The following is a 26,112-nucleotide window of genomic DNA, read 5'->3' as shown; positions in this document are numbered from 1 at the left end:
CGGGAGCCGGGGCCTTGGGGTTGATTTTACTCAAACAGCATCAGTGCTTCTCCTGAGCCTGGCTCACGGGGGTGCACGGCTCAAATCTTTTCAGTGATATCAGACCAGGACTTGGATGAGGGGTGTAAAGTGACTGACATGCTAGGTTAGAGAGGGCTTCCAGGAAGAGGAGGAGGGACACTGAAGCTGGGTGCCTGTGGCGGTGACTCAGGAGAGGCTGAGCAATACCAGAGTCCCCCTCCTGCCCTCAGGCTTCAGTTGCTAGGGAAGGGGAGAGGAAAGGACTAACTCCTATTAATTAAAAACTGACGATATCCTGAGTGTTGTTATCCATTCTACCATCAAACCAGCCCTGGGAGGCAGGTCCTATTTCAAACTCCATTTTATAGATGGGGAAGCCAAGAGGTGAATCGATTTTGCCCAAAGTTGCAGGGTTCATTAATGGAGCCAAGCTAGGATCCACGACCTCTTTCTTCTGCTTCCAGAGCCTGGGTCTTTTCCGTGCATAAGCTTCCACCACTAAGTGTGAGAGGCACCTGTTCTCAGATGGATCCCCAGGGGTAACCTTAGCAGAAATTGTCCTCTCTGACCTGTGTCCATTCTGTGCTCAGGCATGTTTGACTTCAAAGCCCTCCCTCCTCAGTGAGACTCCAGACTAAATGACTCACTCCTTCACTCCTTTAATACGTATTTATACCATGGTGAATAAGGACGTGTCAGGGCATCTCAGGGCCCAATTAGGAGAGCTTCTTAGGGACTTCAATAATACAGGGGCCAGGGGAGGAATCCCAAATGAGTGACATGTAAAATACAACTTGAAGAAAGGGGAGGAACTAGGGAGGTGAAGTGCTGAGGGTACGAGTGGGAGGGAGTAATGTGTTCACGAAGAGGAACAGCAAATGCAAAGGTCCTGGGGCAGGATGGGACCTGGCAATTTCTAGAAACAGGAAAAAGCCAGAATGACTGAAAAATGGGTGAGATGAGTGAGGGTTTTGGATTTCATTCTGAGTGCAATGGGATGGCATTTTAAGGATCCAAGCAGGAAATTAATTTAAGGTCATGCCAGTTGCTGGGTGAAGAGTGGATGAAGGAATGGATAGAACAGGGCAGAGACACCAGTTAGGAAGCCGTTACAGACTGTGGAAGGAAAATATTCGAAGCCCCTCTTGAGAAAGGAAAAATATAATTCAAATATGAGCATCCATTTTAGTAAAGGAATCAGTTTTTCTCTGTAAAATACTTTGCTGGCTGAATTATGTTAAGCTAAGGCAGTGGTTCTCCCCTGGACCAGCAGCATTGTTGCCACCTGGAAACTTGTTAGAAGTGCAAATTCTCATCCTCCCACCCCAGGAAAACCGAATGGGAAACTTTGGGGATGTGCTCAGCATTCTGTGTTTTTATTAAGCCTTCCAGGTGATTCTGATGAATACTCAAGTTTGAGAAGCACTGAGCTAAGAAGAATCTCAGGCGAATACTTTTTATTTGCACTACAGTGCAATTCACCTAAGGAAGAACCTTTTAAAAATATTTGTAGAGCATTATTTAAATAATTACATAAGTCATAAAATAACCAATGAGAAAATTAATTATAAAGGTTCTAATTCTAGTTCCAGCAATATGTAAACTTAACCTTCCTGCTGCAAAGCATGTTGAAATGCTGAACAAGTATCCCTTTGAACATATAGCTGACTCATGAAAAAACAAGAAAATTCCCGGGCACTAAAGTAAAGGAGTTGAAAAAGGCAGTAAAGTCGTGAACTGACTTTGTGGCTCTGGGCATGGGTCAGGGAGTGCTGGTTCATGGAGCTGGTGTGCTAGCAATTTACAGCTTTTGCTTTTCCTTTCCTTTCCTTTTTCTTTTAAGCACAATAATAATTCATATTAACACAGACATTTACAGTTTACAAAGCCCTTTTATGTAAATGATTTTGCTCATTGAAAGGTAACACGTGTTTCTAGAAGCTATAATTTGGTAAGATGCTACATTAGTTTAAAAAGGCTTTGGAAGGAAGTGGCTTTTTATTGGAATCAAATAGATGGGAAGAAAATGGTTTCACAAAGTATTTTTAATCAGTGTAGCTTGAACCTCCCATGACCATATTTTACTTGCCTTATTATCATTGTCAAAATAGATTGGGACGGGGTGTGTGTGTTCTTCTTTGTATATTGGGTATTAATGACTATATAGAGAGAGGAGATAATATCTTGAGGCCTCAATAAAACATTTCTGAGACATCATAATTATACATACTGTATAATTCCATTTATATGAAATGACTAAACAAGACAAATCTATAGAGAAAACAGGTTAGTGTTTGCCTAACATGAATGGGATTGACTACAGATGTGAATGAGCGATCTTTGATGGTAATGTCCTAAAACTGATTGGTGGTAATGCTTGCACAACTCTTATCAGTTTACTAAAAGTCATTGAATTGTACACTTAAAATGTGTGCATTTTATGGTGTGTAAATCATGCCTTGATAAAGTTGTTGAAAAGCAAAGCTAACGTTTTGAGATATTTTTAATTTTTAAAAGATCATTCCCCCACCCCACCCCCAAGGGCTAGAGAAGAGAAAAGTGGGGAATGACTGCTTAATGGGTGTGGGGTTCTGGAACTAGCTAGTGGCAATGGTTGCGTAACATTGTGAATGTATTGTCACTGAATTGTACACTTGAAAATGGTTAAAAAGGTAAAGTTTTTTAGTGTTTTACAGTGGTAAAAAATTATTTTATCATTTGACATAAATAAAACATCACTAAAGCTTACTGGGCATCTTTTTCTAGATGATTTAAAATTTTCTTTATTTTTAAATAAGTATAGGCACATAAGAAATTGTAAAAATAGTAAAGGTAGGTCCCATGTACCCATCACCCAGTTTCTCTTACCATATAGTACCAATAGTACATTATTCAAACCAGGAAAAGACATTGGTACAATGCAATTAGCTGGACTATAGACCTTACTCGAGAGTTTTTGGTGAATTGTTTTAAAAGCTACAAAATACCCAGTGCATATTTCCACTAGATAAGACAAACTGTTTTACTGTTCTCATCCCATGAAAGAAAACATTTTGATTTAAAAACATAATAAAAGGGTTTCTGACCTTTTCCCCCTTGAATTGAGTGGAGATGAAGAGAAGAAGGCAGTTTGGAGATAGAAGCAAATGGCCTTAAAAATGGATCTGGAAATCAAAGGAGAGAGAGAAATCAAAGATAGCACATGCATGGGCTCCTGGCTTCAGTAACTGGGTCAGCGGTGGGACCACTGAGGGACAGAGAAGTCTTGGGAAGGAATTGGTTTAAAGGGAAAAGTCCTGAGTTCAGTCTCAGGCTTGTGCAGTGTGAGAGGTCTCTGAGACATCTCAGTGAGGTCCAACAGTCTGTAGGTACAGGGTCTAGAGAAGAGAAGAGAGGTCTGAGCCGATTTCTCAATTGGAGAGGGGTCATCACACATAAACTGGATTTAAATTCCCTCTCAGTTCTGTCCATGCATCCCATAAATGTTTAGTAAATGGTTCTAAGTCTTAGGGATGCAGAATTAAAAAGACAAAGTTGGCCCCTTTCTTTGTGTAGGCAGTGTAGGCATCCGTGTGCTACAGACAGGAGAGCGTGGTGGCTTCGCCCAGGCAGGCTAAAGGAGGGTCACAATGTGTACTTTGTGATGAGATCTATGCCATAACTGGGTGGCAGATGGACCCAACCGAGAGCTAAGCTCTCCTCCTGCAGGGAGGATACAGGACACACCCATCCCAGACCCAGTTAGAGTCCTATTTGGAGGTGAGCAAATGGTTAAGGAGACAGAAAATGAGGGGTTGGGACGAGGTACAGTGTGGAGGGGGAAGGGTTGGGGAGCCATAGAGGCCCATGGGACAGAGGTTTGTGGGACTGATTATGGCCTCATACCTCTTCTTTCCTTGACCCAATAGAGAAGCCAGTCTGATGCCTGCCACGGAAACCATTGCCTGGGTCAGACATGAAGCGTGTGTGGCAGATCTTTGTCCTCTGGGTCTTCTGGGTGCTCATCTTGTGGCTGACAATCCCCTGCCTGTATCAGAAGCCTGAATTGGCACCCCAGGGAAAACTGACATACTCGGTACCTTGGTGTGGCAACTGCCTTTCATTCAAGTTCAAGAACTGTGGCTGTCCATCTGGGACCCTCAACTGCTCCCTCTGCCACCACACAGTCAGAGAACAGAACTGGTTTGATGCAGCCTATGAGAAGACCTCAGGGTACCTGATGAGGACAGTAGAGTTCATGACCTCCGATGCTGTGCTCTGGTGGTTGGTCAGTGGTCAAGACTGGGCCTAACCCCTCCCCTGTTCTTCCCAGGTCTAGCCCATCCCCCACTTTCTGGCCCAAACCCCTGCCCTTGGCCCTGGCTTAGTGCACCTCCCATCCTTAGAGCCTCAGCCCGACCTCTGGATGGGGGTTTCACCCACCTGGGTCTGCTTCCCTTCCACCGGGAGCTGACACCTGGGTCCTAGCCCTCAGTCTCCTTCCTCCGGCTGTTTCCAGGGCATGGACTCAGCAAGTGAGCTGGGCAGAGTGTGGGAGAAGCTGTTCAAGGTGATTCCCAGGCCCTCAGTAAGGCATTGTGGGACTTGTGTGCTGGTGGGGAACTCGAAGGTCCTGCAAGCTTCTGGCCTTGGTAATGTCACCCAACACACTGTGGTCTTCAGGTGGGTGCTGAGGAGAGGGCAGGGAGCAGGAAGGTCCAGGCCTGCCCCCAGACTTGTGCCAGTTTCTGTTCTCCTTCCCAGGATGAACCCGGCCCCTGTTCAGGGCTTCAGGATGGCAGGGAACAAAACCATTGGCTTCACCTGCCATAGGACTGCTGGAGTCCAGGGCTCTTGGAGACACCTACTCCTGCTTCTCCTGAAGCTTTCTGGTCTGGCATGGACTTCAAATGCTCTGAGTCAAGAGGTGATGGTCTGGGAACTCAGACATTCTTAGCATGGGGGTGAGGGGTGATCACTGCAGGGTAACCTACTGAGGGCAGCTGCAGGACACTCCCAAGTCTCAGGGGCTGCTGATATTTCCCCACCTCCTAATTCTTTCTTAGATTTTGGAAGATGATCTAGTTCCCTAGTGGAATGGAAGATAGCAAAGACCAGGTAAGGGGACAGGAAGGAGTAAGATATGGCTGTGGGCTGCTGTGGGAAGGGCCCCAGGTAGGCCCTCACGCTGTTCTTCCCCAGGTCCTGGTAATCAGCCCCACCTTCCTCAGGAACAGCCAGGGCGACAGGCTGGATAACCAGGACCAGTATCCATCCCTGGGGCTCGTGGCTCTCTTCTGTGCCTTGTCCTTCTATGACCCAGTTAAGAGTTGTATTCCTTTGCACTTAAAACTTTCCTCCCCTATGCCTTCAGCATAGATCCTAAAAACTTCTGCCTGGCTTTCAAGACCCTGCATGATCTGACCCTTCCTCTCCCCTCCTTTCTCCCAGGCTCACATGTTGGGTTTGTTGGCATTGCCCAAACACACCAGCTGCCTCATGCCTTCTCACACACTGTTCCTTCTGCCTGGAATGCCCTTCCCTTGCCTCCCTGGGGAATCCTCTCTCTTCCTCCAATATGAGGAGGAGGGGCTAGCTGATGCTCTCTTTTCTGGGCTCTGGGGTCTGTGTGTTCAGTCTGTCTTTCCTGGAGAAGGTGAGTTACATTCTCTTCCCAGCTCCAGGAGGCAGCCTGTCACACTTAATGTTGAATGAGGGGAGGTAGGACCAGGGCAGGATTCATCTGTTAACACATACATTTCTCTCTCTCTCACCAGGATGCCCATTTTGGATTTGGATCAGAGAAGCCAGGAAAGTGGGAGAATGTTAATCAGAATAGTGGCCCTAAGGAGGTTGCTGCCTAGCACAGAAGTGGAAATGGAAGTCAGCAAGTGTGTAGTGGGCAAGTTCACCATCCATATGTGATGCCCTGCTGGTCCACACGAATATTAGTCCTTTGGTCCTGAAAGCAGGAGAGTCTTGGGATTGTAGCAGCAAAAGTAGAACTCTGAGGACTTACAGCAGAGAAGGGCAAGAGGAAATTGTGTGGATGTCAGTTGGATACTGAATAAAATCCTGGTCTGATTCTCTTACCTGTGAGGACAGTGTCAGGGGAGGAAGTGCCAGCCTTGATTTCCAGATCTCAAGGCCAATGTTTCTGTGACTTTCTCTGCCTGAGTCCTTGGATCATGCACATGGTGTAAATTTAGGCCTGACCCCATGCAAAGTACAAGCCCAGACTGAGTTCTCTGAGGCTCTTTTCCCATGGGATAAAAGGGATGAGCCTCCTCATTTCATTTTATGCTGGAGAGTAAAATTTTTTCTAGCTCAGCTTTTCACTGAAGGTTCGGGGTTTTGTAGGGGCCTCCGTTCCAATTCTCTGCCTCCCCTGGGCTCAGGGTCCTCTGCCCACATGGGCACTGGACTCCTGAATTCCTAGGCAGCTGCTCCAGCAGCTCAAGTGCTCCCCATGCTGTCTTTTTTTCTCCTCCTCCCTCCTTCCCCCCCTTCCTCCCTCCCTGCCTCCCTCTATCCCTCCCTCCCTCCCTCCCTCCTTCTTTCCTTCCTTCCTTCCTTCCTTCCTTCCTTCCTTCCTATTTATTTTTAAAGATAGAGGAAGGGAGGGAAAAAGAGGAAGAGAAACATCTATCAGCCTCCTCCTGCACGCTTCCAACTGGGAACCCTGCCTGCAATGGAAGCATGAGCCCCTCGATTGGTTCCCAGGCCAGGCCAGTGCACAATCCACTGAACCACACCAGCGAGGACTCATTCTATTTTTCAATTCTCTTTTTATTTCTGGTATCTGGGCATCTGAGGTGGCTGATGGATGTTTCTCTCCCTCTCTATCTCCCTCCCTTCTCTTCTCTCTAAAATCAATAAGTATATCCTCGGGTGAGGATTAAAAAAAATTTTTTAAGGAGCAGAGTATTAATACATGCTGCAACTTGGATGAAATTCAAAAACATTATGCTTAGTGAAAGAAGCCAGGCACAAAAGAGCACATATTATATGTATGATTCCTTGTATATGACCTATCCAGAAAAGGCAAATCCATACAAATAGCAGATTAGTGGTTACCAGGGGTTGGGGCAGAAGAGGATGGTGAATGATTATTTGATGAGTACGGATGTTTTTAAAAAGTGTTAAGGGTAGGGAGACCTGGTGGCCACACAACATTGTGAGTATACTAAATGCCACTGAATTGTGCACTTAAACGGTTCATTGCATGTTATGTGAATTTCACCTCAATTGAAAAGGAATTGTGCCCTGCCTGGTGTGGCTCAGAGGATTGAGCATCAGCCTGCGAACCAAAGGGTCACCGGTTCAGTTCCCAGTCAGGGCACGTGCCTGTGTTGTGGGCCAGGTCCCCAGTCAGGGGCGTGCAAGAGGCAAACCACACATTGATGTTTCTCTCCCTCTCTTTCTCCCTTTCTGTCTCTCTAAAAATAAATTAATTAAAAAAAATTTTTTTAAAAGGAGTTGAACACAAATGCATGTAATATTATTACAACTATAACATTAAAAGCATACAAAATTAAATAATACACTGTTTAGCTATACATAGATGTGTAAAAAATGAAAAAAATCAAGGGAATAATAAACACAAAATTCCCAATAGTGTTAACATCTGGCAAAGAAGGAGCACCCAGGGTTGTTTTTTTTTCTTTACCCATGGTTTTTAATGATATATATATATATATATATATATATATATATATATACCTTATATATATTTAATACTTTATAATACTTAAAGACATAATAAGGAAGGAAATCCTGTAACATGCTGCAACATGGAAGAAGCTTGAGGGACATTATGCTAAGTGAAATTGAAATAAACCAGACACAGAGAGGCAAATATGGTATATGATTCCTCATTAGAGTAGTCAAACTGATAGGAACAGAAAGTATAATGGTGGTTTCTCGGGGTCGAGGTGGATGGAGAGTAATGAAAGTCATTGTTTAATGGGTGTAGTCTTTCTGTTTTGCAAGATGAAAAAATTCGGAAGCTCTGTTTCACAACAATGTGAATACTCTTAATACTACTACACTGCACACTTAAAGATGGTTAACATGGTACATTTTCTTGTGTGTTTTTATCACAATAAAAAAATTATAGTAATTAGCCCTGGATGGTGTGGCTCAGTGGATAGAGTGCTGGCCTATGAACCAAAAGGTCACAGGTTCGATTCCCAGTCAGGGCACACGCCTGGGTTGCAGGCCAGGTGCCCAGCTGGCAATCAATGTATCTCTCACACATTGATGTTTCTCTCCCTCTCTCTAAAAGTAAACTTAAAAGTCTTTAAAATAATTATAGTAATTAGAATTTAATTTTAGTTGTGGAAGAACTGTTGACAAGTTGAGGTGTGCATGAACTCACCAAAGAAAGTTGCATGCTTGGGTAATAGTTTGTTTGTTTGTTTTTATTATACTAGTCAATTCTCAAAGACAACAAAAGCAAATAGGAAGTGGGACAGCATCAAAAGCTTATGCACAGCAAAGGAAACCATTAACAAAATGAAAAGACAACTATGGAATGGGAGAATATACTTGCAAATTATATGATAAGGAGTTAATATCCAAAATATTTAAGTTACTCATACAAGTCAATAGAAAAAAATGAACAATTAGCTTTAAAAATGAGCAGAGTACCTAAAGAGAAATTTTTTCCAAAGAAGGCATATAAATAGTCAACAGGAACATGCAAAGGTGCTCAGCATCACTAATCATTAGAGAAACGCAAACCAAAACCTCAATGAGCTCTCACCTGACACCATTTAGAATGGCTAAAAGTGCTGATGAGGATGTGGAGAAAAGGGAATCCTTGAGCACTGTTGTAAATTTGGTGCAACCACTATGAAAAAGAGTTTGGAGATTTCTCAAAAAATTAAAAGCAGAACTACCATATTATCTACCATATGACCCAGCAATTCCACTTCTGGATATATAGCTGAAAGAAATAAAATCACTATCTCAAAGTGATATCTGCACTTTCATGTTTATTGCAGCATTTTTACAATATCTAAGACATGGAAACGACCTAAGTCTCTTATCATGGCTGAATGGATAAGGAAAATGTCAAATATAAACATATATATAACACATCCATCATACATACAAATATTATTCAGCCATGTAAGAAAGAAGGAAATCCTGTCATTTGCAACAACATGGATGGACTTTGAGGGCATTCTTCTAAGTGAAATAAGACAAGAAAGACAAATACCATATGGCCTTATATAATAATCTAAAAAAAAAAAAACAACCTCATAGAAACAAGGGTTGAGGAAAAGGATGAAGGTAATCAAAAGGCACAAATGGATTTCCTCTGTTTCTTTTTCCATTTTTTAAAACTTTGGATACCAGAAAATTGTATATGTGGCTCACATATTTCTTTTGGATAGCACTGCTATAAACAAAGCATGTGAAACTTAATGATGCAACAGGATAATTTCATAAAAGAATGCGTTATCCTTGATGACATAAAAGTTCAAAATACCAATATTGGGAAATGTAAAGACAAAACAGTTGACAAATACAGACACAATATAATCATTTTAGAGAAAGGGCTTCAAGAAACCTTGTCTTGTCCTGGCCAGGTGGCTCAGTTGATTGGAGTATGGTCCCGTACACCAAAAAAGTTCCAGGTTTGATCCCCAGTCAGGGCACATACCTAGGTTGGGGCACGTACAGGAGGTAACCAATCAATGTTTTCCTCACATTGGTATTTCTCTTCCCCCTCCCCCTCAAAACCCATGAACATGTCCTCAGGTGAGGATTGAAAAAAGGGAAAAGAAACCTTGTCTTGAAGTGACAAGATGGAAAATATAGGTTAGGGTCCATTATGTAAAGTTACAAAGTGACCAAGTGGCTGTTACTAAGCATAATGATATGATCATGTAGAGCAGGTAGTCCATATGTAACATCACGGTATAAGTGTTTAGAGATATCGAAGCAAATGCCAGGAAGAACAGTTAGAAGGGAAGGCTTGTGAAGAGAGGCCTTAAGGGAAGGAGGAGTGGAGGAGAGCAGGCTGCTGTTCCCCATTAAAAACATTTCCAAACTACATGATGTTTTTGTAAAAAATATTTCCATGTATATACCTTGGTAATAATTTTCAAAAAGAAAAGAAATCCAACCCCTAGGAGGTTTTAAGGATTGACTATACCAATGTGGTAAGTTCTCTCTGATCCAGGAGGTTCCAAGCTGCCCTTCTGTTCCCCATTGTGTGTCTTGCTCATCCACACCAGGCTTGTCCCATAGTTGTTCCCTCCTCGCCCTCCCACCCCTTTGACCCAACTTCCAAGCCTTCCTTGTCAGCTGACTCTGGGTTGAATGCCAGGGTGGAGGCTGCCTTGCCAGTAGCCTACACAGAGGAGATCACAATGTGGTCTCTGTGATGAGGTTCCTGATATAACTGGGCTGGCATGAAAGACCTCACTGGGCATCGGTCTCCTCTAGGAGACTGTAGGACACAAGTGTCACCTCTCCTGTCCTTTCAGCCTCTAGCCTCAGACTTTGGCAGGGTTTCTTTTAGTGGTTGGCAGGTAGTTGGGGAGGCAAGAGGTGAAGTGTTAGGAGGAGGTGTGGGGTAAAGGGTCGGGGGAGGGATAGAAGCCCCAGGACAGGGGCCACTGGGATTGTCTGTTGACCCCAGCCCCTCCTCCTTCCCAACCAGGTTTCAGAGCCAATCTACTGTCTGTCTCCAAAGGTACCATCGTCAGGGCCAGAGATGAAGGCTCAGTACAGGAAGCTGAGTCTGGTAGTTGTCTGTATGTTCATGTTGTGGTTGATGGCCTTCTTCCTGGGCAGGGAGTCTAGTCAGAATGACCTCAGTAAAAAGGCCAGAATACACCCAAGGACCTGCAACTGCCCCAGCGACACCTTCAGAGATTGTATGTGTCCATCTGAGACCCGCGAGTGCTCTGCCTGCCTCCACACTCCTGGAGACTCTGACTGGTTTGACAGACGCTTTGAAAGGGCCATCGAGCCCCTGCTGAGGTCAGAAGAGCCCATGTCCTCTGATGCTCTGATGGCGTGGTTGGTCAGTGCACAATCTTGGTCTCTGTCCACTCCTTGCCCATGACCCCAGGCCCTGGCCCTCCCTCCCTTCGCAGCCCAGGTTCTCACCTTCTTTCACAGGTAGTGGGCATCTGGAATAAGCCCCTAAAATCCTCCCTCCTATGCTATGAACTTCAGGGCATGAAGTCAGAGAGGGAGCCTGAGAATCAGAAGCAGCAGCTGATTAAAATGTCTTCTAGCCCTTCCCTGGGCCATGAGGGGTCCAGCTGCCGGACCTGCGCAGTGGTTGGAAACTCAAGATTCCTTCAGGGTTCTGGCCTTGGCTTCAGGATTAACCAGCATGACGTGGTCCTCAGGTGGGTGCAGGGTAGGAGGAGGAGACCAGGAAGGTCAGGCCAAATCCTCCTCCTCCCCCAAAGTCCATCCTGCCCTCCTTCCCAGGATGAACCAGGCCCCTGTCCAAGGCTTTGAGACAGACGTGGGGAATGTGACCACCATACGCATCATGTACCCTGACACAGCCAGCACTCAGTATCCTGGCACCCAACTGCTGCTGCTCCCTTTAAATGCATCTGGCCTGGAGTGGTTCATGAAAGCACTGGACAATCAGGATTTCATCTGGAAGCCGAGAAACCCTGGGTATGGTGGCAAGGGGAGGGGCCTGTAGGGGGTGGCAGGGGGGACTTCAGAGAGACCCTTGCTGCATTTGGGCACCCCAAGGGCTTATGTAAGCTTGGAACTGCTGTGTCAATGACTCTGAAACTCCCCCACTCCCAATCCTTTTCTAGATTTCAAATAGCCAAGTTCCCCAATGGAAGTAGACAGAGCAAAGACAAGGTGAGAGGCTCAGGAAGGAAAAAGGGAAGGAGTAGGAGGACACTGTGGCTGTGGGCAACCATGAGGTGGCCTCAGGTCAGCACTCCTCTGTTTTCCCCAGGTCTCCATCATCAGCCTCACCTTCCTCCAGTATGTGCAATACCGTTGGCTGAACTTACAACCAAATGATGGAAACGACTATTTTCCATCTTTGGGGTTCGTGGCTTTGCTTTATGCATTGCACACCTGTGACCAGGTAAGGTGTCTTCTGCAACTCACAGACTTTTATCCCTCTGCCACTAAAATGATGATGATGATGATGATGATGGCTGTTTTCCCCAGGGACTTTAGGTTAAGTCTAAAGTTTTCTGCCTGGCTTTCAAGACCTTGCATGATCTGACTTCTCCCCTCCTCTCTCCCAGGCTCACACACTGGGCTTGTTGGCATTCCCCAAACACATCAGCTGCCTTGTGACTTCTCACATGCTGTTCCCTCTGCCTGGAATGCCCTTTCCTTGTCTCCCTGGAGAATTCTCTCTCTTCCACCAATATGAGGAGGAGCTGCTAGTTGATGCTCTCTTTTCTGGGCTCTTGGGTCAGTGTTCAGAGTCTGTCTTCCCTGGAGAAGGTGAGCTCCGTTTTCCTCCCAGCTTGCTGTTCAGTGAGTGTTTGCTGAAAGACAGGTAGGTGGGCATGGATGCAGGACAGGACCTACCCTGCCACCCCATGGTTCTCTCCTGTCTTATCCTATCTACCAGGTATCTTTGTTCGGTTTTGGGACAGACCGGTTACTGAGGTGGTCCCATTACTGGGATGATAAATACTGGTTCACAAGCAACATGCACAGTTTCACAAGTGAGAGAGAGATCATCTTTCGCCTGCAGTGTGAGGGGAAGGTTGCTGTCTACAGCTGAACTGGTTGTCAGCCTGTTCAGCCACTGGAGGCTGCAGGAGGCTGACAGGTAATCAAGGGGACCTTGGAGTGTCAGAGGCATTGGGGCTTCAAGAGGACCCTGAATGGAGATCATTCTGCTACTGAATAAAACCCTAGCTTCTTTCTCTCATTGGATTCCTGGTGGCCTTAGAGAACGCTTTCTCTTCCAGCTTCTCAACAGCAAACATGTCACTGCGTTACTCATGTATATATTTACTGTATCCCTAAATAAAATTAAATGAAAAAGGGGAAAAGGCAAACCCTAAAGTTAAAGACAAATCAAATGGACCTAACTGAATATCAAATTTATAACATCATCACCGAGAAAAAATTATTTCAAGTTTTCTTAGAACACAATATGCTGTGTATCCTTTGTAGCAGAGAACTCTGTGGGCAAAAAGAACTACTAAGAAATTTTAAACTTCACTCAATAGATTTATTATAACATTGCTATTATTTTTGAAACTGTATAATATATATCATGGAATAAAGTAAATAAGTAATTACACTAATGTTATTAGGAACCAAATACGCAATCAAATATGTATAGTAAAAACCCTGTGACAGTAAATTCAAATTGGAAATATCAGTATTAACTCAATTTTAAAAATATTTTTATCATGGTATAATATACATAAAATTGACCATTTTAACCATTTTATTTATTTTTTAACCCACCTCCCCACCCCGTCCCCTTTGGGAACTATCAGCTTGTTGCCTATCTATGGGTCTGTCTGTTTTGTTTATTCATTTGCTTTATCTTTAGAGTCCACATATAAGTGAAATCATATGGTATTTGTCTTTCTCTGTCTGACTAATTTCACTTAACATAATACCCTCTAGGTCCATTCATATGTTCACAAAGGCAAGATTTAATTCTTTTTTATTGCTGAGTAATAATCCATTATATATATACCACATCTTCTCTATCCACTCAGCTATTGATGGACACTGAGGTTGCTTCCATGTCTTGGCTATTGCAAATAATGTGGCAATGAACATAGGGATGCATATAACTTTTTGAGTTGTGTTTTTATTTTCTTCAAATACTCAGAAATGGTTTGACTAGGTTATATGGCAAATCTATTTTTAACTTTTTGAGGAATCTCCATACTGTTTTGCACAAATTTACAATCCGACCAACAGTGTACAAGGGTTCCCTTTTCTCCACATCCTCATCAGTACTTATTTGTTGATTTTTTTTTTGATTTGTGAAATTTTTTTATTATTATTGATTATGCTGTTACAGTTGTCCCAATTTATTTCCCCCCTGCTCCCCTCCTCCCTCCAGTTGTATCCCCCCTTAGTCCATAACACTGGTTGTGCATATAGTTCTTCTCAACATCTTCCTGTCTACTCCACTCCCTCCTACTATGCTTCTTAATTCCTGCACCATCTCCCTCCCTTTTCCCCCTTCCACCTCCCCACTGACCTCCTCCCAATATGTTCCCCCTACCTATAATTCTTTTCCCACTCTCGTTGCCTACTTAGTTTGCCTTTGTTTCAATTCCTTAGCTTCTGCTATTGGTTGTTGTGATATAGCTTTCATTTTAATGTTCATAGTTTTGATCCTCCTTCTTCTAAACAAGTCCCTTTAACATCTCGTATACAGTGGCTTGGATCTAATGAACTCCTTCAGTTTTACTTTGTCCTGGAAACACTTTCTCTGCCCTTCTATCCTGAATGACAGCTTTGCTGGATAGAGTAATATTTGTTGATTTTTTGATGATTGCCTTTCTGACAGGTGTGAGGTAATATTGTGGTTTAGATTTGCATTTCTGTGGTAATTAGAGATGTTGAGCATCTTTTTATATGTCTATTGCCATCTCTATTTTTCTTTGAGAAATGTGTATTCAGGTCTTCTGCCCATTTTTGAATTGGATTTGGCTTTTTGGTGTAAATTGTTTGCATTCCTTATATATTTTGGATATTAATCCCTTATCACATATATCTTCTCCCATTTAATAGGTTGTCTTGTTAGTGATTTCTTTTGCTGTACAAACCCTTTTTAGTCTGATATAGTCCTGTTATTTTTGCTTTTGTTGCCCTCGCCCAAAGAGGCACAGCCAAAAATATATTGCTAACACTGATGTACTGTAAAAGAATTTACTGCCCATGTTTTAAGAGTCTTATGGTTTCAGGTTTGACTTTAACTCTAATCCATTTTGAAGTTATTATTATTTTTTTTGTATATGGTAAAAAAAGTGGCCTGTTTTCTTTCTTCCTTTTTTATTTTTTGCATGTTATCTGTCCAGTTTTACAAACACCACTTATTGTCTCCTTTATTGATGATTAATTGACCATATAAGTGAGGATTTATTTCTAGATATTCTATTCTATTCCAGTGATTTCTATATATTTTTATGCCATAACCATACTGTTTTTTTTAATATGCTTCATTGATTATGCTGTTACAGTTGTCCCAATTTCTTTTCCCTTTGTTCCCCTCCACCCAGTGATACCACTCCCTCCAGTTGTCCCCAACTTAGTCCATGTCCATTGGTTGTGCATATAGTTCTTCTCAACATCTTTCGATCTACTCCACTTCCTCCTACTACGCTTCTTAATTCTTGTATCATCTCCCTCCCTTTCCCCCTTCCCCCTCCCCACTGACCTCCCCCCAAAATGTTCCCCATACCTATAATTCTTTTCCCACACTCTCTGCCTACTTAGTCTGCCTTTGTTTCAATTCCCTAGCTTCTGTTGTTGGTTGTTATAATGTAGTTTTTATTTTAATGTTCATAGTTCTGACCCTCTTTCTTCTAAACAAGTCCCTTTAACATTTCATATAACAGTGGTTTGGATATGATGAACTCCTTCAGTTTTACTTTGTCCTGGAAGCACTTTCTCTGCCCTTCTATTCTGAATGACAGCTTCGCTGGATAGAGTAATCGTGGTTGTAGGTTTTTGCTTTTCATTACTTTGAATATTTCTTGCCAGTCCCTTCTTGCCTACAGAGTTTCTTTTGAGAAATTAGCTGAGGGTCTTATTGGGACCCCTTTGTATGTAATTCTCTTATTCTGTCTTGCTGCTTTTAAGATTCTCTCTTTATCCTTAATTTTCGACATTTTGATTATAACGTGTCTTGGTGTGGTTCTCCCTGGGTCCAGTTTTTTTTTTTGAACTCTCTGTGCTTCCTGGACCTGTAAGTCTATTTCCTTCCCCAAGTTAGGGAAGTTCTGCTTCATTATTTTTTCACATAATTTTTCAATTTCTAGTTCTTCTTCTTCACCTTCTGGCAGCCCTATGATTCAGATGTTGGCCCGCTTATAGCTGTCTGATAAGTTTCTGAGCCTCTCCTCATTTTCCTCACTTCTCATTTCCTCTTTCTGCACTGATTGACTGTCCCTTCCCTATGTTCTGAGTTGTTGATTTGATCCCTGGTTTTCTTGCCCACACCACTAGTTTCATATGTGTTTTTGTTCATTTCAGCAGGACTAGCCTTCATTCCTTCCCTGTCTTGTTTAAGGTCTGCTGTTAGGTCTGTAAGCATTTTTATAAGCAAAGCTCTGAACTAAGCCTCAGAAAGATTTCCCTTCTGCTGTTTCGTTAGATTAGATATTTGCTGTGTGGTCAGCTGCATCACTGGGATCTCTATCATGATCTGTGCCATCCTGACTGTTTGGTATTTACCTTTGCTTCCTGGGCAGGGCTGTCAAACCTCCTATGCTATAGGGGGCAGAGCCCCATGCACTCGTCACAGCCGGGCGACCCGTCTCACCACACTGGCGTTTTCTGCGGGGGTGGGGGTCCAAGATGGTTTCCTGTCGTTCACTCTCTGCTGAGAGACCAGGAGCCTCCTCTTCCTTCCCCACCCACTCTGGGCCTCACAGTCCAAGGCAATGGAGGTCTGCCTTCCCTGGCTTTGGAATCGCAAGCTGACGGGTCTGGTCTGCAGCCAGGGGTGCTCCCCAGGCACTTCTCACCTTCACCTAAAACCAGGTGTCTGTGCTTACCACTGCCCTGACGCCGTCACTGCCGCCGCCGCGGACAGCACAGCTTGACCTCTTCTTCCCAGATTTGCCCCTCCTACCTGTCCGGATGAGCACCACTTTTTTAAATTTCATATGTTGGACTTTCATTTATTTTCTGGAACTTCTGGTTATTTCTTGTTTTACAGTAGTTGTATTCCTTCTTAGTTGTGGAGGGAGATGGATCGCGTCACTGTAGGCCTCCATCTTGGCCAGAAGTCTCCTGTGTTTGTTTGTTTCTGTGTCCCAGGGAGAGCTGTCACTCCTACTACATTGTAAGGGGTGGAGCCTTAGGTATTCATCAGTAACGTGCGACCTGTTTCACCACGTTGTGGCGCTGTATGCAGGGGAGGGGTCTGAGAAGGAACAATGCTGCTTGCCTGGCACTCGCCCCTTTTCCAGGCACCTCTCCCACTTCCGCACTGGACTGGCGCCCATCTAGCTGCTGCCCTGGCTGTTGTTCCCAGAGCGGGTGAGTCTGCGGATGTTCTCGGTCTGTGGGGGCCCTTTAAACAAGCAGATTCTGCTGAGAGACCAGCATTTTCTGCCTCCGTCCCAACCCCCACTGGTTTGCACAGTCAAAAGCAATGAGGCTTGATTTTCTCCGGTGCTGGGACAGTGAGCTGCCGGGTCTGGTGAGGGGCTGGGAGCGCTCCCCAGGTGTCCCTCCTGACTTTTTAAAAAGGATAACTCAGCTTTCCTCTAGCCTGCTGCTGTTGCCACTGCTGCTGCCACCACCACACCGAGTCCTTTCTGCCCCAGCTCCGACCCTCCTGCCTGTCTGGATGAGTATTTCTTCTTTATATCTTTGTTTGTTGAACTTCCATACAGCTCAATTTTCTGGAACTTCTGGTTGTTTCTAGTTTTGAGGTAGTTGTATTCCTTCTGAGTTGTGGAGGGAGATGCAACATGTCTGTCTACACCTCCATCTTGGCCAGAAGTCCCCATAACCATACTGTTTTGATTATTGTAGCTTTGTAATATACTTTGAAATTGGGAAGTATGATATCTCCCATTTGATTCTTTCTCAAGATTTTATTGGCTATTTGGGGTCTTTTGTGGTTTCATATAAAGTTTTGGATTAGTTGCTCCAGCCATTTAAATAATTTTAAATTGCATAGTTCAGTAGCATTAAGTGAATTCATATTGTGCAACATCACCACCTTGAACTTATAATTTTCAAAGCACACTTTCTGCTCTGTCATCTGAATAGTCTAAATGTCATAACATCCCAGCAGCAATGATCAATCCTGGAACTCAGATTTTATTTTCTAAATACTTTTTCCACTAAAAGATTCCAGGTTTGGACAAGAAAATTACAAGGCCACCTTGAACATTAAATATGGGACAATTTGAGCATCAGAAATAGCAGTTGTCATGATAGAATCACAATGAATACGTAAAAATCCTTGAAACCATAATACTCAAAGAGATACAAAAACAATTCATTGGAGGAGACTTAGTACATCAACTGGAGAGGGATCATTTATCCTGCCTTCTTGGTAGAAGCAGTAGTTCAAGATATACAAACAGCCACAGTTAACTAGGGTGTTCAGTGACTGGGTATCCCAAACAAATATCTAATACATCCAACAAACACAACCTAACAAAACGCAAATACCCCTGTTACAACTTAGAGCACATTTACCACTTCCCCAAGGACACTAAAGTGATCTTAGTGTTGGGCTCAGAGCCAGATTCCAAGAACCCCCAAAAGTGTGGCCAGTGAAGCTACCCATCACCATCTTGTTCCAGATACTGAACCCATTATGGCTTTACATACACACATTACTCAGAGGAATAAAGTTACCCACTATAAAGACAGTTAAAAAAATATTGGTTGCCCCTGGAGAGAGGTTGGAAAAGAATGGGGTAGGAAATTGCTGCCTTCTTTTCTATTTAATTTTTAAAACATGTGCATACAATTGTTTCATCTGAACTAAATAAAAATAAAATTGACCAAAAACAGTTTGGTTGGGTAGATATTTACTTTTAACCACATTACAAAGTTTTTGTGTAGATTCATTTCTCAAAAGGGACCAAAGGCTCTTCCTTTTCCCTCCCTGCTTCATGCTTAACAACCCTGCATTGGGACTAGACAGCATTCCTCTCAAAGCCTTGGTATGTATTCTTGCCCTTTTCATTCCTGTCACCATTATACTTGATTTCCAAGTCCTCCCTTACCAGCTGGATCCGGGGCTGAATGCCAAGGTGAAGGTGGTCTAATCCACAAAGCTGACATACAGGAACTCACAATGTGACTTATATGGCAGGGGCCCTGATATAACAGGGCTGGCATGAAAGAACCCATTGGGCATCAACCCTTTCTCCAGGGAGGTCACAGGACAAACCGGATGCCACCCATCCCCTGTCTCCTCTCAGCCTCCTCAGCAGAGCACCCTGTATGGCACAGCAGGTAGCTGTGGCGAAGGGAGGGGAAGTGTTGGAAGGAGGAGTGGTGAGGAGGGCTGAGGAAGTGATGGAGGCTCCCCGGACAGTGAGATGTGGTGGGATCTGTGATCGTAGCTTCCTGCTTTTCCTAGTGCTTGGTGCTGGAGTCAGCCTGCCACTTGCCCTTGGGACAGAAACAACACCATAATGATGGGTTTTAGGTTTGTGAGCTGCCTTGACGCTCACCTGTGGCCGATGTTTCTGCTCTTTGGTCAGAAAGGTCTAATCTGAAGATGCTAGCTGGTACAACTCCAAGAGGCTACCATTGCACCCAGAACCCACAGGTGCACCCCTGGACTCCACACACCCAGTGAATCCAATTACCTTGATGAACACTTTGGAAGGGTCCTCAAGCCTCCTCTTCATCCAAGATGTCCTGTGACACTTTACCTGGCCACATCCTGAGCAGCCAGAGTCTCTTCTGGGCATCGAGGTCATTCTGCTAGTGCCTGTGTCCAGGCTCTGTCTCCCGTGGAGATGAACTACCCCTTTCGATGCTTATTGTGGAGCTTATGACACACAGGTTTAATGAGTGTTTGCCAAATGAATGAAAAGCTGGCTTAGGGGCGGGGCAGCAACCAGCCCATCCTATCTCACTCACAAGGCTTCACTGTTTGGGGTTGGGCTGACAAGCTGAAGAGGTGGGCCCTTACTCAGGGAGGACAGTCACATCCAAAGTATGGCTTGTGGAGTCCTAATGCAACAGCAAAAGGTGAAAAAAACAGCCAGCTCAGATGGGAGACTACTCTTGGCCAGCAACAAGCCTTAGACTCTTGGCTCTGACTGATAGTCCTGGAATATTCAGATACAGGAGAGACGACAGGAAACGAGAGAGGAAGTGCAGGAGCAATGCACGAATTAGCAGGCACTGAATAAAAGCCTTTCCTCATTCCCTCACCTCAGCAACTACTGGTACTAATTAAAGAAGAACCAAACCTGAAGACTAATTCTCATCTTTTTCCCTGCCTCACACCAATGACCGTGTGAGGGGAACAAGGAGCACCCATGCTCAGAGGGACACCATCCAGCCTTGGCAGAGACTCACATCTCTCTGCTGAGCCCTGACCCGTTCAACTTTTTTCCCACTGGTGTCAAGCTTCAGGCCCTAGGAAGGTATACAGAGCTGGTGGCACTGGGAACAAAGGCTGCTGGTGTAAATGAGCTGAGTGAGATCAGCAGACCAGGGAAGTAGTCCTTTCTTTGAAGAAGCCACACTTCCCTTCCTCACTTCCTTCGGGGTCTAGGCAACCTCTGGCCCCAGAGGGGTCGACTGAGTACATTCTAATCCCCAGGGCACAGGGGTCCTGGGACCCCATGTTCTTGTTCTTCCTCCTCCCAGACCCACTTTCTAAGTGTGGTGAGCAGGGCTGGGCCTGCCCCCTCCCTGCAGTGGCCCAATCCACAGAGGGATAGCCTTGCATGGAGCGCACTGGCAGCCCCTACTCATGCCTCCTCCCTGCCCCTGTCCACCATTACCCTTGCTCTTCAGGACCCACATTTTAGAGCTCAGCTACTCCTTTCCTCAGCTCTGGGAGCACATAACTGGTTATTAGGTCCAAAGGTAGGAGGTGAGGTATTGTGTGTGGGGCTGAGGTACGGGTGGGGACACAGCTGGAAGTGTCATCTGTCCAAGACAAAACTGAACCAATCAGCTGCCTGAAAAGGGACCCGTCCCATGGGCTGAGATGAGGCCTGCATGCAAAGTCTAAAGCTGAAAGTTGCCTTGGTGCTTCTGTGGGTGAGGTATCCCCAGCTCCACAGGTTACCTTAGGAGGGTCTGCTGCTGGCCCCAGAGCTACAGAGGCTCTGAGGCTGCTTACCAGGCCTCTCCACAGAGCCTGCCTCCGCCCACAGGGCGTCCACCTGGTTTGCCCAGTGCTTCCGATGGGCCATGAGCTCCTGATGGGGTTGGAGAACCCCTGTCTCCAGAGGTCCTGGGCTCTGAGTCGCATCCCCTCCCTGAGCCCCTGCTCTACTGCAATGGGGCCCAGCCTCCTCTCTGTGCCAGAACATGGGAGTGAAGTGAGAAGAGGTCTGCACTCCTCTCCATAGGCACCGATGCCCAGAAACCTAACCCAAGTCAGGCTGATCCCCACAGCCAGACCTTGAGACCCGCCCTCCTCCACCCCCAAAGTTCTTTGCTATACAGTGGGGAACTCAGGGAATCAGAAATCTTTGGAACATGGGATAACCCGTGGTGAGGACCAAGTTGTGCTCCAGTGGGGGCAGGAGGGGAGGTGCTGAGCAGAGCCAGGTTGTGAGCCCTGGCCCTTCCTTTCCTACCTCTGCAAAATGAAGTCAGGCCTCACTTCTGGACTCTGAGAACAAGGGCAAGGGGACGCCCCTACGCAGGATGCACCTGAGAATGCCTGCAACCTGGCAAGAACTCCCACCTGCTGCTGGTGTCATTGAAGCCTCTGGATGTAGTGTGAGCTGCAACGGTCCTGAGCCAACACAGAAAAGGACATCTTCCCTCAGGTGGGGCCTGGTGGAGGCCCCGGGCCTGGGCAGAGGGGTAAATGTCGACCTTGCCCTCACTCTGCAGCCTGTGATTGTAAACTCCCCACCGTCCTCATCCCCAACACACACCACCAGCTTTTCTTCTCTGCTTGCCTGTGCTCTGTGGGCAGAGAAGCGAAGGGAGCCGTGCTGTGATGTGATTGTTACTCTGCGGCACAAAGCGGAGGCTTACGGAGACAGGGCGCTGCACCCGAGCCAGGCCTCCCTAGGAACAAGAGCACTTCCCAGACTGACTCAACTCTTGTCCCCTCCTGCTCTCAGGACTTTTTGGCCTATACGAGCCTCTATCAAAGCAGACAAGGAGAAGGTTGGGTTGGGGGCGGGGGCCGGGGGGCATTTCATGAAAGGAGGCCTCCACACTCGGGTCTGACCTTCTTTTCCCCTGGGTTCTGGTGATCAGTCCATCAAATGTATCCATGAGAATTGGCTGGCTAGTCAGACATGCCCCACCCACCAGAGACACTGCTCTGGTTATGCCCTGTTGCATGTGACAAGAAGGCTTGATGCCCATAGGCAAAGTTGGGTCCTGCCTGGAAGACCTCCCTTTATGCTCCTCCATGTCAGGTCTCTCTCCTTGGGCTTGGAGCTGGAGATGAGCAATTGGCACCATTACTGGGAGGACCCTCCACACAGGCAAGCCCACCATATTGGTCAAGGAAAAGTTAGAGTAGAAAGCCATTCACAGCTAGTGTGAGAGCAAGATCAGTCTACAGCTGGACTGAAGGCCAACCCGACCTAATATCCGGTGGGGACGGGAGACCATAGCCTGGGGTCTAGACTGGTTGGATGGGGAGGAAAGAATAATTAGTTTATTACTGAATGAAGGCCTTGTTTGGCAGCCTCTAAAATACCTTTCACCTGCTGGAAGCTCTCTCCCTTGCAACCAATAGCTATGGGGGACTCAAAGCCTTGGCTCACGACCTCTTGGTAACAGTCCTGAGAAGCTCCAAGGTGAAAAAGTGTCCTCGGTCAGCCTCTAAGCCACAAAATCAGAGTTGGATGTCAAAGAAGTAAGGATCCAAGAGAAGTCTTGCTTGTCCTTGAGAACTCCTAGCATAGAAAAGGCTAGCTGAGAATCTGCCCAGAGGCAGGAACAAGGCCAGCATCTCTGGGGGGGTCCTGTACTATCTTTTTACTAAATATCTGTTTGCTCAGTCTTATTCATGGGTTTTTGGAACAAAACTCCGGGTCATGAACAGCTCCATTTCTACTCTGTGGGGCAATGGGATGCAATGGGGCCTAGGCCCCGGTAGGCAGGTCTGGGTGTGTGCGGTGCTGCTCTCAAACCCCCACATTCTTAGCTCCATCTTCAGGCTTGGGTAAGAGGAATTCCAGATCATGGTTGGAGTGCCAGAGGAGAAAACTGTTCTCTTTTAGGTTTTGAGGGAAGTTGCCAATGACAGGTCTTAAGCCTGTGAACTGGGTTCAGTCCAGACTGCCTCCACCAGGGCCAGTCCATAGTGCCAAGTGCTGCCCTGTGCATGCTCCTTACACCTTGCTACCCGGTTGGGCTACAGGGGACCAGAGCTGGTTCCAGCTGATATGTCCAGTGAGGGACACCCCATGGACATTCACCCAGAGCAGATGGGAATGAGGCCACAGAGCTTCTGAATTTCAGAGACTGACTTTAGCCACAAGTCAACTCAGTGTTTGAAGCCCCAGAATATGATTTCAGGCAAGAACATACAATAATTCCTCACTATCCATGAGGTCCCAAGGCCTCCATAACCTCCCTCCCTACCCATCCTACCTCCGCCCCAACACTGCCAAGCAGACCAGTCTTCTCCCCAGCATGCTAGCCCTCTCCCACCACCTCTGCAGCTCAGGCCTGCCTTCCTCAGTCCCTGGAGTCCCTGCAGCACTTCTCGTCAGCACACAGAACTGTGACTCATTGACGAGTGTCCGTCTGTTCTTGGCAGTTGGATTCCGGCTCCCTGTGGACAGGGCTTTGATTCTGTATCTTCTGGAATCCTTCTCTATCAGAACGCAGGCAGATGATAAATTCATGCCACCTGACAGGAATCTTTAGCAAATTCCTCCTTCACAGGGCCCGCGGTGCTACCACCGCCCAGCTGCACAAGAGGGGATAGCAGCAGAGGACAAATGTGAAGATCCAAGGTTTATTGTTGAAGGGAAGATGAAAAAGAAGGTAAGGGCTGGGGTAATAAATTCTAGACAACAGGCAGTAAATGCCCCTGGGCCAGGGCAAGGCGCTCCTCTGGGCGACTCTGCAGGCTGGCAGGCAAGGGTAATGTGCCTCATTCCCGTGTCACGGGGGCCTTCCCCCAGCCTTGCAGGTTTCCTTCCCTCTTCCTGGGAATGCCGGCTGACCTGGGACTCCCAGGTTGGGTGGCAGAGCTAGACCTGTCCTTTGGCAAGCCTGCAGCTGTGTGGAGGAGCCACGACCCACTCTGCAGCCATCTGTCCGTCTGTGTGCTCGCAGGCTGGCCTGCATCCTGCCCTGGCTGAGGTTGCTACCTGGAGGTGGCTTGGGAAGCACTGGGGCTGGGGCTAGGGCATAGCAGGACTGGCCCCGGGGAGGTCAGACTTTGAGTCAGGGACTCATCCAGCTTGCGGGTCTCAGCTTCCAAGACAGTGGCCTCAGGGGCTTGGGCCACAGCGAGAAGGGAGTGGGAGAGGCTGTGGTGCAGGCCTACTAGCTCCCGGCTGGTCTGGACCGAGCGAGCGATGTAGTCCTGCTTCTGCTTCCGCTCCAAGGCCAGCTGGGCCCTCAGCAGGGCTACCTGGTGGGCAGGAAAACCAAGAGGGAGAGAGCAAGCAGTTGAGGGTCTCGAAGCTGCCCCAGCTCCTCCTGCTCTGCTCCTGTGGCTGTCAGACCAGCGTTTGAATAAACGTGATCACATCTACAAATCTCAGGATCAGGCTTTATAGCATTTGGGGGAGGGCCCCCTGGGAACCATAGAATCCAGTGATTGTCAACCCCTGGCTGCACAGGAGACTCAGGTGGGGAGCTTGAACAACAACAAAACTATTCCTCACCTTTACTGAGGAATTACTGACATGTAATAGAATGCCTAGGTTTTGGTGTATGTCTTGATGAATTCGACAATGTACATACCCATATATTGATATAATCGCTATCTCATTCAAGATACAGAATATTTTAATCACCTCAGAAAGTTCCATCGTGTCCTTTTTGGAAGCTTTTGAGAAATATACTGACTTAATTAGACTGGGGAAACGCCTGGGCACCAGGATTTTTTTTCAAAGCCCCCCAGGCGGTCCTGATGTGCAGCCAGGGTTGAGAATCCCTGATTAATCAGTCCTCCACCTCTCAGGCGTATACTGAGACTATTGGGAGCTCAGCACACACAGGACTAGGATGAGGAAGGGAGCCTCCTCGGGTGCAACATTTAAGGAGGCACGCCAGGACGACAGTTAGGGCCCCCTAGTTCTACTCCCAAGGAGCCTCTCTTGCCTCATCCCAATCTGGGCCCCGTCTCAGGGACTGCTTTGTATGAATTCAAAGGAATAGCTCAGGCTTAGCTGTATAGTCAGGCCCTGCCAGCAGTGACTTGATTTCTCAGAAGTAAATATTCCACAGTTCTTTTTACTCTTGGGCCTTGAAAGACAGGGGGAACCTTTAGTGAGACCTAAGAGGCCAGAAGGCATTTTACCGTTTCTCTGAGCCTGGCGGACTGACCTGAGCTCTGAGGTATGGATCTCGGTGGGGGCTGGGGCCAGGCTACTCCGCCTGGTGTGCTGGCCAGACCTGCCTGTGAGGGTTCAGGAGTGGGCAGAGGAGGCCCGGAGACTTCCACTTGCTCTAGATTGTGCTCCTAGACTCCTCTGCTCCTTAGTCCTCTTCCCTGTCCTTCCCCCTCCTAAGTAGGAACCTGGAGGTCTGGGGCCTGGAGCACGCTTTCCTCCCCACCCCCACCCTGACCACATGGGAGGAGGGTGAGTTAGAACTGGGCTCTTCTTGTCTCCCATGCAGAGTGAAGTTCTCTGAGGGGGAACTGTTTCCCTGCTCCCTGCGGGAGGTTCGTAACAGGCCAGGCACACAGCAGGCATAAAGCTGGTTGCCTGAGTGCAAGGGAGGGAAAGGGGGCTCATTAAACAGATCCTTCTAGAACGTACCTCTTTCTGCAGTTCAGCCATGGGCTTGGCCTCTGAGGAACCCTTCTGCCCTCTTCCATTCTGCGGAAGACAAATGCCATTCCTGTTGGAAGAGGCCTCCCCATCCTGGGGCTTCAGCCAGCTCACCACAATGCTGGGTGCCAGGGCCGGGGGTTGCGGGTCAGAAGTGTCTGAACTCGGACTGAGTGCTTTGGGTCACCATGACCCTGGGGCAAGGAGAGGCCCAAACCAGTCCAATGGGTGATGCCTGCAGAGACCTGATGCTGAACTTCTGAAAGGTGTGGATGGTACTGGGTTC

General features: G+C 46.5%; 3 protein-coding genes across 3 annotated transcripts in view; 2 read left to right on the top strand and 1 right to left on the bottom strand.

The window, feature by feature from the left end:
- The first annotated feature begins 3,976 nt into the window (after window positions 1-3,976).
- On the top strand, window positions 3,977-5,379 carry CUNH20orf173 (chromosome unknown C20orf173 homolog). Its single transcript, XM_090285045.1, has 4 exons — window positions 3,977-4,288; window positions 4,520-4,683; window positions 4,834-4,927; window positions 5,203-5,379. The coding sequence occupies exons 1-4, from the start codon at window positions 3,977-3,979 to the stop codon at window positions 5,377-5,379; spliced, it is 747 nt and encodes a 248-aa protein (XP_090141171.1).
- Window positions 5,380-10,792: 5,413 nt separating this feature from the next.
- On the top strand, window positions 10,793-12,751 carry LOC150003484 (CMP-N-acetylneuraminate-beta-galactosamide-alpha-2,3-sialyltransferase 2-like). The gene is made up of 6 exons (XM_090285044.1): window positions 10,793-11,044; window positions 11,143-11,378; window positions 11,464-11,661; window positions 11,811-11,859; window positions 11,960-12,094; window positions 12,596-12,751. The coding sequence occupies exons 1-6, from the start codon at window positions 10,793-10,795 to the stop codon at window positions 12,749-12,751; spliced, it is 1,026 nt and encodes a 341-aa protein (XP_090141170.1).
- An 11,068-nt stretch (window positions 12,752-23,819) lies between these two features.
- The window catches only part of CEP250 (centrosomal protein 250), a 41,390-nt gene continuing 39,097 nt past the window's right edge, over window positions 23,820-26,112 (bottom strand). Inside the window, exons 33-34 of the mRNA XM_090286310.1 lie at window positions 25,815-25,874; window positions 23,820-24,457 (exon numbers count right to left, since the gene is read on the bottom strand). Of these exons, the coding sequence (XP_090142436.1) occupies window positions 24,188-24,457; window positions 25,815-25,874 (330 nt within the window). The 3' untranslated portion in view covers window positions 23,820-24,187. The remainder of the gene's footprint in view (window positions 24,458-25,814; window positions 25,875-26,112) is intronic.

Source organism: Furipterus horrens, unplaced genomic scaffold, assembly GCF_987537825.1.
Source record: "Furipterus horrens unplaced genomic scaffold, mFurHor1.1.pri manual_scaffold_8, whole genome shotgun sequence".
In the NCBI taxonomy this organism is placed as follows: Eukaryota; Metazoa; Chordata; class Mammalia; order Chiroptera; family Furipteridae; genus Furipterus; species Furipterus horrens.
Note: the sequence above shows the minus strand (reverse complement) of the source record. Positions and strands in the feature narration are given on the sequence as shown.

Bases quoted from the DNA above. Each gene is read 5' to 3' on its own strand.
- CUNH20orf173 (XM_090285045.1), top strand. From the start codon at position 3,977: ATGAAGCGTGTGTGGCAGATCTTTGTCCTCTGGGTCTTCTGGGTGCTC. The intron at 4,289-4,519 runs GTCAGTGGTCAA...GGCTGTTTCCAG, and splicing joins ATGCTGTGCTCTGGTGGTTG to GGCATGGACTCAGCAAGTGA. The intron at 4,684-4,833 runs GTGGGTGCTGAG...CACCTGCCATAG, and splicing joins CAACACACTGTGGTCTTCAG to GACTGCTGGAGTCCAGGGCT.
- LOC150003484 (XM_090285044.1), top strand. From the start codon at position 10,793: ATGGCCTTCTTCCTGGGCAGGGAGTCTAGTCAGAATGACCTCAGTAAA. The intron at 11,045-11,142 runs GTCAGTGCACAA...CTTCTTTCACAG, and splicing joins ATGCTCTGATGGCGTGGTTG to GTAGTGGGCATCTGGAATAA. The intron at 11,379-11,463 runs GTGGGTGCAGGG...CCTCCTTCCCAG, and splicing joins CAGCATGACGTGGTCCTCAG to GATGAACCAGGCCCCTGTCC.